This window comes from Elephantulus edwardii, unplaced genomic scaffold (assembly GCF_000299155.1).
Source record: "Elephantulus edwardii isolate Elephantulus edwardi_28Jun2011 unplaced genomic scaffold, EleEdw1.0 scaffold00145, whole genome shotgun sequence".
NCBI classification, from domain to species: Eukaryota; Metazoa; Chordata; class Mammalia; order Macroscelidea; family Macroscelididae; genus Elephantulus; species Elephantulus edwardii.
The window spans coordinates 5,818,767-5,834,929 of record NW_006399895.1 but is presented as its reverse complement, the minus strand read 5'-3'; the positions used below and the strand labels follow the sequence as shown (position 1 = coordinate 5,834,929).

Genomic DNA, 16,163 nt, shown 5'->3' with positions numbered 1-16,163 from the left:
TGTTTTACAACAGTGGCACTAGGTCCTTTTGTGACTGAGATATTTCACTCAGCATAATGTCCTCCAGGGTCACCCATTTTGAATAATATTGCATGAGTTTCTTGTTTTTCAATGCAGCGTAGTATTCCATTGTGTGATTATACTACAGCTTCTCTGTCCATTTGTTTGTTGATGGGCACTTAAGTTGTTTCCAACTCTTTGTTATTGTGAACAAAACCACAATAAACATGGGTGGTATGCATATATCTGCTTGGGTGGCAGTTATTATCTCTTTGGGCTATATTCCCCAAAAGTGGAATTGCTGGGTCAAATGGTATCTCTATTTGAGACTTTTTAAGAAAGTGCCACACCACCTTCCACAGTGGTTGCACCATTTTACACTTCCACCAACAGTGAATAAGGCTTCCAATTTCTCTACGACCTCACCAGCATTTGTTGTTTGCTATTCTGACCGGGGTGAGATGATATCTCATAGTTGTTTTGTGTTGTGACTATTTTGTCAGTTCATCCCAATGAGAGTCTCCCTGATTTTCACTGACCAAACATGACACTCTTTTCTAGAGACTGGCCTTAACTAGTCAGTCTAGAGGGAGCTCTAGTAGGGCACTCAGTAGAGAGTGTTGCTGTTAACCCAAAGGCCTCACATCTCTTGAAGGGGTTCAAATCTACCAGCAGCTTCAAGGAAGAAAGATAAGCGGTCTCTTTTTGTTATGATTTAAAGCCTTAGGACCTGATATACGGTCACTGTAATAAGTCAGAATTGACTCAGTGTCAATGAGCTTGAGGATTGGGTTTTTTGGTTTTCTTTTGTTTTGTTTTTTTAAGTCTGTCTAGGGACACATGAATGAGAAGCAAAGATAGAGGGGGTTAAAGTAGAATATATTACAGAGACATAAGTGAATGCCTAGCTCAGGTCTCACCTCTGTAGGAAGCCTTCCCCACTTAACATCAGGCCACATGAGCCCCTGGTTTCTTGAATCTCATTCATGAGCATTTTTAGTGACAGTGATCTTCTGCTAAAACCTGACCTTCTGACATTGGTACAATAAATATGAGTGTCCTAACAAGGTGTACTAACAAAGTGTGCTAACAGCATCGAACATTCAAGATTTGAGAAGCCTCATAATTTAAAATGGAATGATGATTATAGAGGTGTATCTGCAGTTTGCCAAAGCAGATTTTCTGGAAACCTGGATGTTAGCAAAGATTGTAAGGTAAAACCATACTGGAAATGCTGGACTAGTGTTAATGAGGTGTGACTTTCTAGAATCTGTTTTACATCCCAAGTTTACAGGACACAAAATCCCTCCATGCACAGAGCATCTTATATTAATGATATTCCATGGAGCCCAAAGAATCAGCTTCTTTTAAATAAACTTCAAAGTATTTTTTTTCCAGTTGGTTTATTGATATACTTCTGTGCTTTTGAGTAATAATTTTTCTTTTGTTTCTTTTTAGATTGAATCTTTAAAGAAAAAGGTGCAACAGAAACAGCTGTTGATATTACAACTCTTAGAAAAGATATCTTTCTTAGAAGGAGAGGTAAGAAACTGTTTCTTTAAGATGGTGTCTACTTCACCATTAAATTTAATGTTTTAGAGCTGCTACCAACACTTAATTAAAAATATGGCCATTTCCTGCCTTATAAAATTGATTGAAGGTTAACTGCCAACACTGAGACTGAGGTTTTGACAGCTAGTTTTTCTGTAGCACCCGACTCTCCTCATTCCAGCTTGCTGCCCACCTCGCTTCCTGGCTGTAGTTTTTCTTGTTTAAGAACTTTCTTTACAAGCCTGATAAGCTCTTGGTTAATACTGATAATGTCCTATGTTTGTGCTGTGCTCTGTAATGTATATCTTCGCCTACATTCCTCACATAATTCTCTCAACAGCTTAAAAGAGGCAAGATGATACTTTGTTTATCTCTGCTAATGAATGAAAAAGAACCCGAGACCCTGAAGAACAAGTGATTTTGCTTGAGGTCACCCAGCATGGTGAATGCCAGAGCCAGCTGAAGTATAAAACAAAACAAAAAACCAAACAGAAACCCTACACAAACCCTTGTTGCCATTGAACCGATTCTGACTCATAGTAACCCTATGTTGTTGTATACCTTTGATTTGGAATTGACCCATAAGTGACCCTCTGGTGGATTTTCAGAGGCAGTTAATCACACCGCAAAAGATTGCCCATCCTTCTCCTGTGGAGCAGCTGGTGGTTTTGAACGGTGTGCCTTCAGGATTGCAGTACAGCTTCTTGCCACTAGGCTACCTGTCCTCTCTACTAATCCTATAGAACAGAGTAAAACTGACCACAGAGTTTCCAGGACCATAATGTTTAAAGAAGGTGGCTACCACATTTTTCTCCTGGGGAGTGGAAGGTGGATTTGCGTCACAGACCTTACGGTTATCTCTTGAGCACATTGCCAGAGCTCCTTGAACATACGTTAGCAGTGACTTCATTTCACCTGAGGAGTTCTAGTGGCATAGTCAATAAGGAATTTCACTTCTTACCCAAAGGCCAGACATCTCCAGGAGTTCGATTCCCCCAGTAGCTCAGCAGGAGAAAGATGGACAATCCATGTCAACGCACACCTTGGAAACCCAATGGAAGTTCCCCGGGAGTCAGAACCAACTCAACAGCAGTGAGCTTGAATTTTCATTTCACCTGGAACTTAAAAAAAAAAAAAAAGTTTCATGTTGCTGACTTTCTTGCCTTTTGGAAGCCATTCTGTGGATTTTGTGTAGATTCCAGAGAAGGAAATGATGGGATATGAATTACTGTAAGAGCTTGGATATTAGTAGAAAGAGAAGGCAAACATCTATTTTATTAAGAGCTTGGCATTGAGCCCTTTCTTTGTGAGCTGCTTTGGTTTGCCAACCACTTGTCCTTGTCTGTGTTCCTCATGATAGCCCATCCCCAGTGAGAGAGCACGGAGAGGGCGGTGAAGGACGGAGAAAGGAAAGATGTGACATTTACTAAGCACCCCGTATGTTTTGGGTGCTATTCGATATTTTTATATAACTTACAGGTGAAGAGTGGACTCACACATCTCCAAATTTGAATGTGGGAGCCTCTTCTTATGACCTGGGTGATGTTGGAGAAGTTTTTACAATTATGAAATGGGGATGATAGCAGCACCTGTGTGTGGATGCAGTGAAGTGAGAATATGCTTTGCCTGGCATGTACGAAAATAACAACAACCAAGCGGTTGTCATGGAGTCAGCTCCATGACTCCAGGACTACTCAGGTAGTCTCGTGTATGCCAGAGTAGAACTGTGGTGCGTGGATTTCAGGGGCTCATTTTCCCCATGTGGATCACAAGGTCTCTTTGGGAGGATATCTCTGGGTGGGCTGAAATGTCTGGTGTGTTGGTTAGCAACCAAGAATGTTTATCTCCTAGGAACTCCTGCCATGTACTAAACACTTGTTATTTAACTTTATCTAATTGTTCTTTCTTTATTAAAAGAGATGTCCTATAGTTTAGAGGGGAACTCTAGTGGCCTAGTGGGTAGGAAGTTGTGCTGCCAACCAGAAGTCCACCGGTTTGAATCCACCACCTGCATAAAGGGAGAAAAATGGACAGTTCCCTCCCATTTGGTGTATAGACTCTGAAAACCCGCTGGAGGGCCAGTTCTGAGTTGATTCTAACTTGATGGCAGTGAGTGAGTGAGTATGAGCAGATGGAGTAAATAAGATTCAGGGACATTAAGGAACTTGCCTGAGCCTATAGGTAGGGATGGATAATCCTGAGTCCAGAGCCTGAACTCTTAATCACTGTGCTTTCAGGGATGGTGAGCTGCACCGTCATTACGCCCTCCTTTTGTGATGTTGTCTACCAGTCAGTCCTGTGTGTTCTAGGTGGCCCATGTAGTGACATATTCAAAACCCAGGAATATGAGTCTCCTGACAGCAGGAAATGAGTACTAGCTCTAAAGCCACCTGTGTCTTCACTGTGCCTGACTCCAGTCTATGATGAACATTTTTGAAAATTTTATTATGATTTGAGTTAAAGTTCATAAATCATAATATTTTTTTATTCAATCATTCATACAAATTTTTATAATAGTAAGACAACTAAGTAATTAATGGCAATGTTTTATTAACCCCTTATTGTATATTATCTCTCCATTCACCCAGCTTAATAAGTATCTATTATCTGTTTTTTTACTTAACTTTTCCTTCCCTTCCAAGCCCTAGTAACCATCCACAAATGATTCTATGTGTAAACCTGTCCATAATTTTTCATCATAGTAGTCTAATACAATATTTATCCTTTGTGACTGACTTATTTGACCCAGTGTAATGTCCTCAAGCTTCATCATAGTAAGTGATTTTGATCAAATTCTTTATTGTTTTTCAGTTGTATTTGAATGTACTGTAGTTTCTTTACCATTTGTCTGTTAATGGACACTTGGGTTGTTTCTGTCTCTTTGCTACTGTAAATAATGCTGCAGTGAGCATGCGTGTGCATGTATCAGTTTGTGTTCTTTTTTGAGATATTTATCTACCTACTATTGGCATTGCTGGATCAAGTAGTATTTCCATTTTTCATTTTTAAAGGGAGTACCAGGAAGCTTTTTGTAGATAGTGTTTGCACCATTTTATATCCCTACCAGTATGAGTCTGGGTCTGAGAGTTCCAGTCTCTTCACAGCCTTGCCAGCATTTGCTGTGTACTGTCTAACTGAAGTTTGCTATTATTGTTGGGGGTAAATGATAGCTCATTGTTGTTTGATTTACATATCTTAAATATTTCTCCCCTAAGATTTCTCTTTGATATTACAGCTCTCTCTTATTTAGTTTCTTATATTTAAACTCATCAGATTCTATTAGATTCCTAAAATTTTTCTCTAGCCCAGTCCTGTCTGGCTAAGTCTTTATCAGAAATCTTCCTGATAGGAACATATGCCCATTTCCTCCCCACCCCACCCCTTTTTTCATACTTCCAAATCAATCAATCAACCATCTCTGTGGAGTTCTGGTGACCAAGTCTGTGGACAGTATGCTGCTAATGCAAATGTGTTGTCTGTCTGGCAATTTGAACCCACCAGCAGCTCCTCAGGAGAAAGATGGACAGTCTCCCGCCATGAGATTTATAGCCTTCGAACACCCACTAAGGAGTTAGAGATGAGTCAATTCCAACTTGACAGCAATGAGTTGAGTAATTGCATTGATATACGTATAGGAGCTCTGATGGCCTAGTGAGTAAAGAGTTGTACTGCCGACCCAAAGGCGGATGTTTGAATCCACCAGCTGCTCTGAGGAAGAAAGATGGGCAGTCTCCACCTGTGTGATTTACAGGCTGGGAAACCCAATAGTGAGTCAGCTGTGAATCAGAACCGATGCAACAACAATGAAAGAGAGATGCATGCGATAAAGTTACCTAGAATTGAATGCACATATGCATGCATAAGTACAAGTAAAACTGGGACTAGGAAAAAAATGGAATGATTTTATCAATATTAGTATCCTAATCATGCTATTGTGGTATGGTTTTGCAATATGTTATTACAGGGGGAAATTTGGTGAAAGATACACAGAATCTCTCTATATTATTTCTTATAACTGTAGGCCAACCTACAAATGCTGTATTTAAAAAGAAAAAATTTCATTTAAAAATGCTTTCTTAAAATGTCAAATGTCTTGATTTTGTTTTTTCTTCATCTAATGTATGTTGTATCATACATAAACTTCTCAGCGTGTCTGTTTTGCATTTTTGGGACTAGAATTAATGTCTCTGTATAGTAGTGAGGTGGCAGCACCAGGCACCAGAGCCCTGGAAATGCATTTTTCTTGCGCACACATTCTTGTTCAGAGCAGGTACTCCAACTCCAATTCCTTGCTCCTCTGGGCCTGATGGTGTTGGAGACAAGGTGTCTGTTATACATTTGTCCAAAAAGGTGTCACACTTGATTCTTCCTTCCTAAGGGACATGTATGCCTTCCAGGCTCCAGGGAGGCATGCATTACCCATATAAACACAAGGTGGTGGTGTTTGAAAGCCAGAGCCTCTGGAACTTGATTCTCCATCCCTGAGGCAGTGTTCTCCAGAGCAGCATTGCTTAGTCACAGTCTGCAGGACTGAAGAGTTGAAGGGCTTTACTGCACTGTATTGAACCTGTCAATTTTATTAAATATTTCTTAAATCTGTGGTCACCTTTCTAACTTGGCTTCTTCTGGTCATGCTAAGGCTTCTACCTTTTTTTTTTTTAAGAATTAGCTTTATTATTTACTAATTTATATAAATAAAGTGCATCTATCTAAAGTATACCATTTGGTGGATCTTGACTATTGAATGTCTCTTGAAAGAACCATCACAATCAAAACATGGAAATTTCTATCACTCCCTTAGAATTTTCTGTTTCCATTAATCCCATGAAACTACCAGGATTATTTTTATTGTTGTTTTGTTCACTTTAATCTCTTTTTATTACTATGATGCCATTGAGTCAAGCATGACTCATAGTGACCCTTTGAACAAAAGGCCTGAAGCCTTTTAAAACTATTGTCTTTTCTCCAAGTTCATAGAGTTTCCAGAGGCATGTGGTTTAGGAAGTGGATGCTACTCCTGCTTCCAATTTTATTACTATAGATTTGTTTATATTTTTTTCATCTTTTTATTATTTTTAACACAACATATGTATTTTTACAGCATATTTTTCCATTTATTTTTTCCCAATTCATTCATTGTTGCACATTCTCCTCCTTGCCCACCCCTCCCCACAGGTTCGTTTTTCTCTTTGAAAAGAAAAAAAATTTTTTCGTTGTTATACAATAGCCCCAAGTTCAGTCTACTTTACTATGCATTTCTTTTTTCTGAAATCTTGTCATGAAAATAATATCTAATCCTGTATTCCTTTTAAACAGTTCTCTCCCTCATCTGTTTCAATGTAGTATACATTATTTACCCCTTCTTTTCTTAGGTTTCCTCTAACCCCAATGTTAGTCCCATTTTACAACAGTGGCGCTATGCAATATTTGTCTTTTTGTGACTGAGATATTTCACTGTTGGTGGGAGCATAAAATGGTGTAACCACTATGGAAGGCAGTATGGCACTTTCTCAAAGAGTTGCAAGTCGAAATACCATTTGATCTGGCAATTCCACTACTGGGAATATACCCTAAAGAAACCATAACTGCCACCCAAGCAGATATAAGCACACTCATAGTTATTGCTGCTTTGTTCACAATACCAAAGAATTGGAAACAGCCCAAGTGCCTACCAACAAATTAATGGATAGAGGAAGCTGTGATAGATTTGTTTATATTTTATATTACTAGAATCATACCATGTATACTTTTTTGTGCCTAGTTTCTTTACCTTTTTTTATCGTGATTTGGATGAAATTTTACAGAGAAAATTAGTTTTCCAATCAGCAGTTTATACACGTTTCATTTCTTGACATTGATTACAATCCCCTTCAATGTAACAGCATTCATCCCACTTTTTCCCTGGCTTCCGTTTCCATTAGTCCTTCTTTCCTATCCCTTCCTGCTTCCTGAGCTTTATTTTTGCATGAATGATGCCTTTTTACTTTCATATGACTGATTGTATTGAGAAACATGTTCTTACTAGGTGATGGTGGGATTCACTTATTAGTGGCCTGTTGCTTGGGAGCTCTGATGGCCTAGTGGGTAAGGAGTTGCACTGTCAACTGAAAGGCGTATGGTTCAAAACCACCAGCTGTTCCATGGGAGAATGATGGGTAGTCTCTTCTCATGCAACTTACAGCCTCTGCAAACCGACTGGAAGGTCAACTATGAGTTGGCTCAGCTGAAAGTTGATGCCCAGTAAATGGATTCCATTCTAGCTGAAAGTTGCCCAAGGGCTAGAGTGTTGTGGATGTCAGCAGAGCCTTCTTTTTCAGAAGTCTGCATTTTATTCTACATTTTTCCCTCCCTATCTGCCTTTTTATTGTGATCCTGATCCCTGTGATTGGTGGTGGAAACCTGGCACCATTTTGTTCTCAGGGTGGTGGAGGCTGTGGTTCAGAGGGTCCAGGAGTCCCACAAGCCTTTGATTTTCTTCACTCTTCTTTGCTCTGGACAAGGAGAGATCAGGATCACATCTTAGATGGACTCTTGAAAGATTTTTAATAGCCCTGTCACTGCTCCTTCAAGTCGGATATATAAAGCACTCTTTGTGGACTGCTGTTGTTGCTTGCTGTGTGCTGTGGAGTCAGAACTGACCCATAGCTGGCCCTCCGACAGGTTTTCAGAGGCAGTCAATTGTATGGGAGGAGACGGCCCATCCTTCACGTTCAGAGCAAAGATTTGAGATTCATCCTTGTTGCTTGTTATCTATATTCCATTATATTGTAGAATGATGTTCCAGTCATTGTGTAACTATAAAAGTTTGTTTATTCATTTACCTGTTTGTGTACATTTTGCATATTTCCAGTTTGGGGCAGGTGAATATAGCTGTTGTGAAAATTTCTCCACAAGTCTTTGTGTGTCTGTGTGTGTGTGTGTGTGTGTGTGTGTGTGTGTGTGTGTGTATAATTCTTTTTTGTGCATTGTACCATCAACTTTTTTGTGCATTGTACCATCAAATCAGATCTGACAGGTACAGGAGAAGGTTGTCCCTCCTTTTCCAGCAAAGCATCTGGTGGATTCGAACCAGGCACATCTGGGATTGCAGTGCAGCTTCTTGCCACTAGGTCACCAGAGCTCCCCTGTATGGACATATATTTAATTTCTCTAGAATAAAATTCTCAGTGCTGGAATAGCTGGTTTGCATGGTAATTAATTTTTTAAAAAAATATTGTCAGTTTATTTTTCCAAAGGAGTGATACTATTTTAGCTTCCCACTAGCAGTTTGCGTGCTCCGGTTTCTTTATATCTTTACCATTTTTTCCCTTTGTTTTTTTATTCTCTTTGTGGTTTTAATTTGCATTCCCTGTATAACTAATGATACTGAGTATCTCATATTGCCTTTTGGCCTGTTGTACACCCTATTTTGTTAGGTGTATGTTGAATTTTTTAAGAGTATTTGAGTTTTTTTTGTTTTTTAATTGAGCTACCAGAATTCTCTATGTATTCTAGATAGCCCTTTGACAATGTTACACATTAGTGAGTGTTTTCTCCTATTCTGTGACATGTCTTTTATTTTTGAAATGGTGTCTTTTTTAGTTTGGGGTGTTTTGTTTTGTTTTTCCCTTTTCTGTTTCTTTTTTCCTCACTGTTGGATGAGTGAGCTTGAGCCTGCAAGGAACAAGCTGGCCCTAGACTTTTCCAAGTCCTTATTTCTTTGCCTCCAATTCTTAGATGTCCAAGGACAGAAAACCACAGACTGGTGTGGTGTTTTTTTTGTGTGAGAAAATTGTGTATTTAGAATAAACCAGCTGGACTTAGTTAGGATGATCCCAATTTTGTTGGCAACATCCAAAGCATCATGAGCAAGTCGACATAGGCCGCCTTCTCTCCATCAGGCCTAATCGATATGTTGGCCTTGGCCACATCATGTCATGAAGATTCTTTACAGTTTGTTTGATTGGGTATTTGTTGGTCTTGACACCCTCAATGAACAGAAGTGTGTTATCTTTTATCTTCTTCATGGCTGTCTCAGTGGTCAGGGGGAACTTGATGATGGCATAGTGGTTAAGCTTGTTTCATCTGGGGACACTCCTCCAGAGAGGTATTTGGGCTGCCTTTGGAGTCTCCGTGTCTTAGGCCACAGGAAGGGGGGTGATTTTTTTTCTGGCTGTAGATGCCCTTCAGGACTGCCTTCTTGGCCTGTAACACATTTGCTTTGCTTCAGTTTTGGGGGGGGCAGGGGCTTCTTTCTTCACTTTCAGCACCATCTTTGTAGAAAAGCTTATGATTTTACGTTTTTTTAAAAAAATTTATTTTATATTGGTTTGCTTACAATGTTTATATACATTGTATTTCAATGTATTCTAGTCTTCATTCACATTGTTTCACATAATCTGAATGGTGTCTTTTGAGAAGAAAAGTTTATTCCTTAAATAGATTAACTTCATTTTTTCTTTTCTTTTTCATTCTATTTCATGTCTTTTTCTAAGAACTTTTTGTTTTACTAGAAAGCTAGTTTTCTCCTATGATTTCCTTTAATAAATTTATATTTTCTGCTCAGATTTGTGAATGATACTGAGTTAGTTTTTAAGATTCGAGTGAAGAGTTAATCATCTTTCCTCCATACAGTATATAGCTGTTGCTTTTTAATTTAATTCCCAATTATGTTGTTGTTAAGTGCTGTCAAGTCATTGACAACTCATAGTGACTCTATGAATGAAAGAAGTTACACATTTGTATAACTTTCATTGTTTCTCCAAGTTCATCGAGTTTCTGGAGGCAAGATATTTCGAAAGTGGATGCCACTCCTACTTCCAAGCTTGTTTAATTGGGGAGCTCCACCAAACACTGTCCTCCATGGGTAACCACTATCGCATTTGGCACATCAGTGTCACAGTGTTCAGCATCACAGCAACCATGAGTTACATCTGTACAGCAAATGGACCAGTGCTATACCACTTAGAAGAATGTAAAAAATATGGAACCCTTCACGAATTTGTGTGCCATTTCTTTCCCCTCACCTTTTCTTGTTTATTTAATTGGCCTAACTGAGGGTTGAAGATGGTATACGTTTTGGTGATTTTATTTTGTTAAAACAACCTTTGAGCTTGTTAATTTGTTATAATTTTCTATTTTATATTTCATTTTTGTTCTGATATTTGTTCTTCTGTCTTTTTTGAGTTTACTTGGCTTTTGTTTTTCCAGTTTCTTTAGTAGGTTTTATGTGTCATTTTGCAGGTTTGTTTTGCTGTTTTCTAAATATAAGCCATTAAAGCTATCCATGCCTGCTTACACTCAGCTTTTTTGAGGGAGTGCCCATGGTGTAGTTTGTGTGGGGTTGCACTGCTAAGCCAAAGGCAGTGCCTCTCTGGTGATTCAAATCTACCAGCACGAACTCCCTGGAAGGAAGATGTGCCATTTCCTCTTGTGCAATTTACAGCCTCAGGAACTTGCTGGTGGATTAGCTAAAAGTCAGTTCCAACTTGAGCTCAATGGTAGTTATGTGTTTAAACTCTGCTTTAGTTACATTTCCAGAAGCTTGGATATGTTACATCATTCATTTACAAATACTTTCTAACTGATCTTTTGAAATTTATTCATTTATTCATTCATTCATTCATTCATTCATTTATATTTAAAGCTATTTAGAAGTATGTCTCATAAAGATGTGCAGTCTTAGAAAACCCATGGAAGGTCGTCATGAATCAGAGTTGACTTGATGGCAACAAGTTTGTGTTTGTGAGTTTAACTATAGATAGGCCCTAGACTTGGCAATCTATGAAATCTTCATGATTAAAAGCTTTAGCCTGTGAAGTGAGAAGGCAAGGGGATAGCAGATCTTGTTAAAGGGCAGGTTGCTAGGGAAGGGGTGTGTGTGTGTGTGTGTGTGTGTGTGTGTGTGTGTAAATGTTGATTTCTCCCTGGCCGTGAGCCAGCAACCTTCTCTGCTGCCGAGGACCAGACAATAGATTCAGAGCCCATAGGTAGATCTGCCATGGCTTGTCAGCTACTAGGAAATCTGAGCATTTTCTCTTCTTTACACCATTTGCTATTTATCAGAAAGTATCCTTTGAACTTTCACATTCTGCAGAATATGGGTTTATTACATAAGCTGCTGCTTTGCTCCTTGGAATCACTTACTTAAGGCAGGAGGTCTTGATCTCTGGGAGCTTTGGTGGCGTAGTCCATAGGGAGTTGTACTGTTAACCCAGAGGTGGCATCTCTCAGGTGGTTCAAATCCAACAGCTGGTCAGTGAGAGAAAGATGGATAATCTCCTGCCATGTGATATATAGCTTCCACAACCTGCTGGAGGGTCAGCTATGAGATGGTTCTGACTCAACAGCAGTGAGTTGAGTTGGGTATTGAGGTTTACTCCACAATCCTCCTTACAAAACAGAAGAGTTGCTATTTCCATAGGATTTAAACTTACGTGTATTAAGCAGTATCTAAAAATTTTATTTCAACTTCAAGCTCAACTTAAAAAAAAAGGAAAAATAAAAAGTGAAATCCTTTAGTTTCCCTAGTTTTATATGTAATCTTCTCACTGTAAAACATTTATGCAAATATTTAGTTAATAAATATTCATCAAGCATATCCTGCATACCATGCTTTGAGGATCTAGGCAAGAAGATAGGCCTGGGTATGATATTGCTTCATGACAGAAAAACATATAGAAGAATTTTATTTTTAAAAAACTCAAATTTTTAGCACACAGAGATAACCACTATCCAGATCTTTCTGAATTTTTCTTTTTCCTTCATGGGATCTTGGCACCATCAAATCATTTTTTCTCACTTGAGCATCTTTCATTTTCTTATTTCTTTGTTCTTCATTTTCTGCATGGGGTAACTTTCCAATTCCCAAGACTCTGAGCATCAAACTATGTAATGTTTGGCTCTGGTCTTAAATAAACAAAAACAAAAACAAAACTATTTAAAATGCTAATTTGAACCCCAAGGGGCTTGTTCTACTTTATATGTTTGGGATTAAAAATTCTTCACACCTATGATATATACTAATTATTAAGTTAGAGAGGTATTTCCCACTAAATAAAATTAATAGACTCACTCATTTTATAGTTTTACAAGAGGGTGTTAAAAGTTGAACTGCACCTTATTTATAAAAATAATAAATACCTCAGTGCCCATCAATGAGAGACTAATTAAATTTTTTTAAAAGTATACTGATATGCTGGAATGCTATGAATGTATTAAAATTGTTTGTTGACATAAAAATAATACTAATACATCTGGAAAGATAGCCCTCAACAAATTTTTGAATGGAGGGGGGAATCTTAAGACTTTTATATACTTTCCACTTTGTAAGATTAAATACATACGTGCCCAACAAATACAGCTGTCTGTAAAGTTTAGGTCAGTAGGAAGTGAGTATTTCTTTTCTTTTTTTTTAAAGGAATTTTCCATCTGACTTTATTTTCAAACACACTTTCTTTTTAAAAAACCAATATACTTTCTGTGGAGATGACAAATACCAGTATTTGGAAATCCAATTATACAAAAAATACTTAATCTAGTCTGGAGAAGATATACTTATTTTTGGTAACATACATTAAGGGGAACTAATTACATAGTAATTATAAGGTAAATAGCATGAAACCACAGAACTGTAACTCTGCCACAGCTGCATGGATTTGGGCCTCTCTGGTTGAGCACATTTTCAAAAATCTGGATGACCACTCCCAGTGGACATAACCAGAACTATGCCAATGAAACCAATTTTGGATTAAAGTTCTGAAATGGTGACTGGCCAGAGTATCTTGTAGTTGACAGATAATAGGCAGAGCATGTTAGTTATAAAGTAGTTATAGCCTAATTCACAAAAGTTATCAACTTTGTCTAGAAAGAAGAAAGTAAGAAATTCCTTGAATTAGCTCCAGGTGTATCAGGTGGGAGTGCAGAAAAGGGCTGTTAGAGCAGTGTAGAGACATGATGGTGGATGAGAGGTGTTGGACATCATTAATAATTATGGTTGGCTTCTAAATACTGATAGCAAGGTGACTTCTGATTTGTAATCTTAGGTAAATTATAGATAAATGAAAAAGGTCAGTAATCACACACTGAGATTAAGAAACAGCACTTCAAAGTTAACCACGCGGGGGCTGTGCTTGCAGCAAAGTTTCACAAGACGAGGCACCTAGATTTTTTTTCCTTCCCACATCTGGCTTGCAGAGCCACTCCCGTGGCCATTTAAAAAACTTCCCTCACTCCATCTTTGGTCTTTGGTATACACTCCATGTATCCAAAAGCACCAATCCTGTTTGCCATGTCTCTGCCTTCGTCGGGTTTTACTGGTTCTTGCTTCATCTTGGCTAGCTCCTACCTTGTGTGCTCATCATTCCAAAGACCCTTCTTGTTCCCACCGAGGATGATGGGCACATTGGGACAGAAATGCTTGACTTCCCGAGTCCACTTTTCTGGGATGTTTTCTGAACTATCAGGGCTGCCAATGGAGAAACACATCAGTAAAACATTGGTGTCCAGATAGGAGAGGGGCCTCAGGCAATCATAATATTCCTGCCCGGCTGTGTCCCACAAAGCCCACTCTACCTGCCTTGCGTCCACCTCACTATCAGCCACATAGTTTTCAAACACTGTGGACATGCACACCTCAGGGAACTGATCTTTGCTGAAGACTATGAACAAGCTAGTCATGCCACAAGCTCCATCACCACCAATCACCAGTGTCTTCATGATGGCTGCCATCACTAACCAATGTGTTGCATGACTGTAGCACACATTGGCTTTTATGACCGAAGTTCTACAGAGTGCCTTGAACTTCTCAGGTAAAAGGCACTCTGGCTGCGACTCCGAGCTGGGTTTCTCTGCACCAAGGACTCTGCTCCGCGAGCCACAAGCTCCAAGGTGCTGGCTGGTCACTGAGGAGGAAGCTGTGGACTCACGAGAGAACCAAAGGAGGACTTCATACCTCTTGTGTGCTTGTTGTTGTCTCGTCCTAGCAAATTGATTGACTCATTGTGACTCTATGTGGTAGAATATAGAGTCCAGTGGAGGTTTCTCAGAACAACTCAACGCACCATCATAGAGTTGGGACTGACTCTTAGCTGATCCTCCAGTGGGTTTTTGGAGGTTGTCAGTCAGTAGCACAGGAGGAGAGGGCCCTGGTTTCTTCTGCAGAGCCGCTGGTGGGTTCAGACTGCCAGCAAGGCACCACATTTGAGCCAGCAGCCCGGGTCCCTCTGGACTGCACCGCCAGAGCGAATGTTCTAGGTACTCCATAAATGATCTGTGGTAGATAGCCATGCCTTGGTAAAAACCTGGAGGCTGCATATAAATTGTATCACGCCTGTTTATGGGGAAACATGCTTGCTTTACTAAGTTGTGGTGGTTTGTTTTCTTTCTCCTCATTTCTAGAATAATGAACTCCAAAGCAGATTGGACTATTTACTAGAAGCCCAGCCCAAGACTGAAGTGGAAACAAGAGAGATTGGAGTGGGCTGTGATCTTCTACCCAGGTATTTAGGAATTTCCTGTTTTTCTGGCTCAGATTCCTCTTTGACTTAAGAAAACACTTGACTGGTCTATTATTACTGAAATTTCATATTTTTTTTTCTCTCTCGAAAACACATCTGCAAAGTTGAGTGGTGGCTGCTGAGGGTCTGCCTTTTTTTCTGTGGGTGAAGGGGATGGTGAAGGAGAGACCTGAACAGCCACCTCAGGGGGAGACGGGCCTATTAGAATATTTATTTGTTCTTTCATTCATTAGACATCTGTTGAGTCCCTGTGGCAGGCAGTTACGGTGTAGAGGGTATGTATGGAATGGTGTTATGGAATATGGTATACATGGAGTGAGTTGTGATCCAGCCTCAGCTGGGGGAAAGATCTGTAAGCAGACCTTTACAGCACCATGAGGGGGACTTACTGAGTTATTATTAATAGGAAACTCTGAAGGCATAGTGTTTAGGGAAGTGTGCTGCTTAACCCAAAGTGGACCCTCTCTGGTGCTTCAAATCCACCAACTTCTCCACAAAAGAAAGATGGGCAATTTACAGCCTTGGAAACCCACTGGAGGGTCAGTACAAAACATACTACATCTAAAAAAAAGAAAAAACATACTACATCTAGTCTGGGGTAGATAGATTTACTTTTGATAACATACATTAAGTGGCTCTAATTACACAGTAATTGTAAGGTAAATAACATGAAACCAGAGATCTGTAACTCCGCTACAGCTGCATGGATTGGGGCCTCTCTGGTTGAGCACATTGTCAAAAATCTGGATGCCCACTCCCAGTGGACATAACCAGAGCGATGCCAATGCAACCAGTTTTGGATTAAAGTTCTGAAGTGGTGACTCAATGGTAATTAATGAGCAAGTTAGTGATACTAGAGGAGATCAAACTGACTAGAACCTGACTCTATAGGAGTGAGGACAACTGCCCCAAAGGAGTTCCAATACTATAAATCTTTGCAGAAGCAGATTGCCTTCTTTCTCTCACAGAATGACTGGTGGTTTCTAACCACTGACTGACCTTTTATTTAGAAGCCTAATGCTTAACCTACAGTGCCACCAGGGCTCCTTCTAGAAAGGGAGGCGGGCCTAAATTTTGAACAAAATTATTCTGTACTTAGTACCAAAACAGTATTGT

General features: G+C 39.4%; 1 protein-coding gene and 1 pseudogene across 1 annotated transcript in view; one reads left to right on the top strand and one right to left on the bottom strand.

Moving 5' to 3' along the window:
- The window catches only part of MYZAP (myocardial zonula adherens protein), a 125,531-nt gene that overhangs the window by 101,454 nt on the left and 7,914 nt on the right, over positions 1-16,163 (top strand). The window contains exons 11-12 of the mRNA XM_006894531.1: positions 1,459-1,542; positions 14,929-15,029. Coding sequence (XP_006894593.1) covers positions 1,459-1,542; positions 14,929-15,029 — 185 coding nt within the window. The remainder of the gene's footprint in view (positions 1-1,458; positions 1,543-14,928; positions 15,030-16,163) is intronic.
- Positions 13,675-14,259, bottom strand: LOC102851035 (annotated as a pseudogene).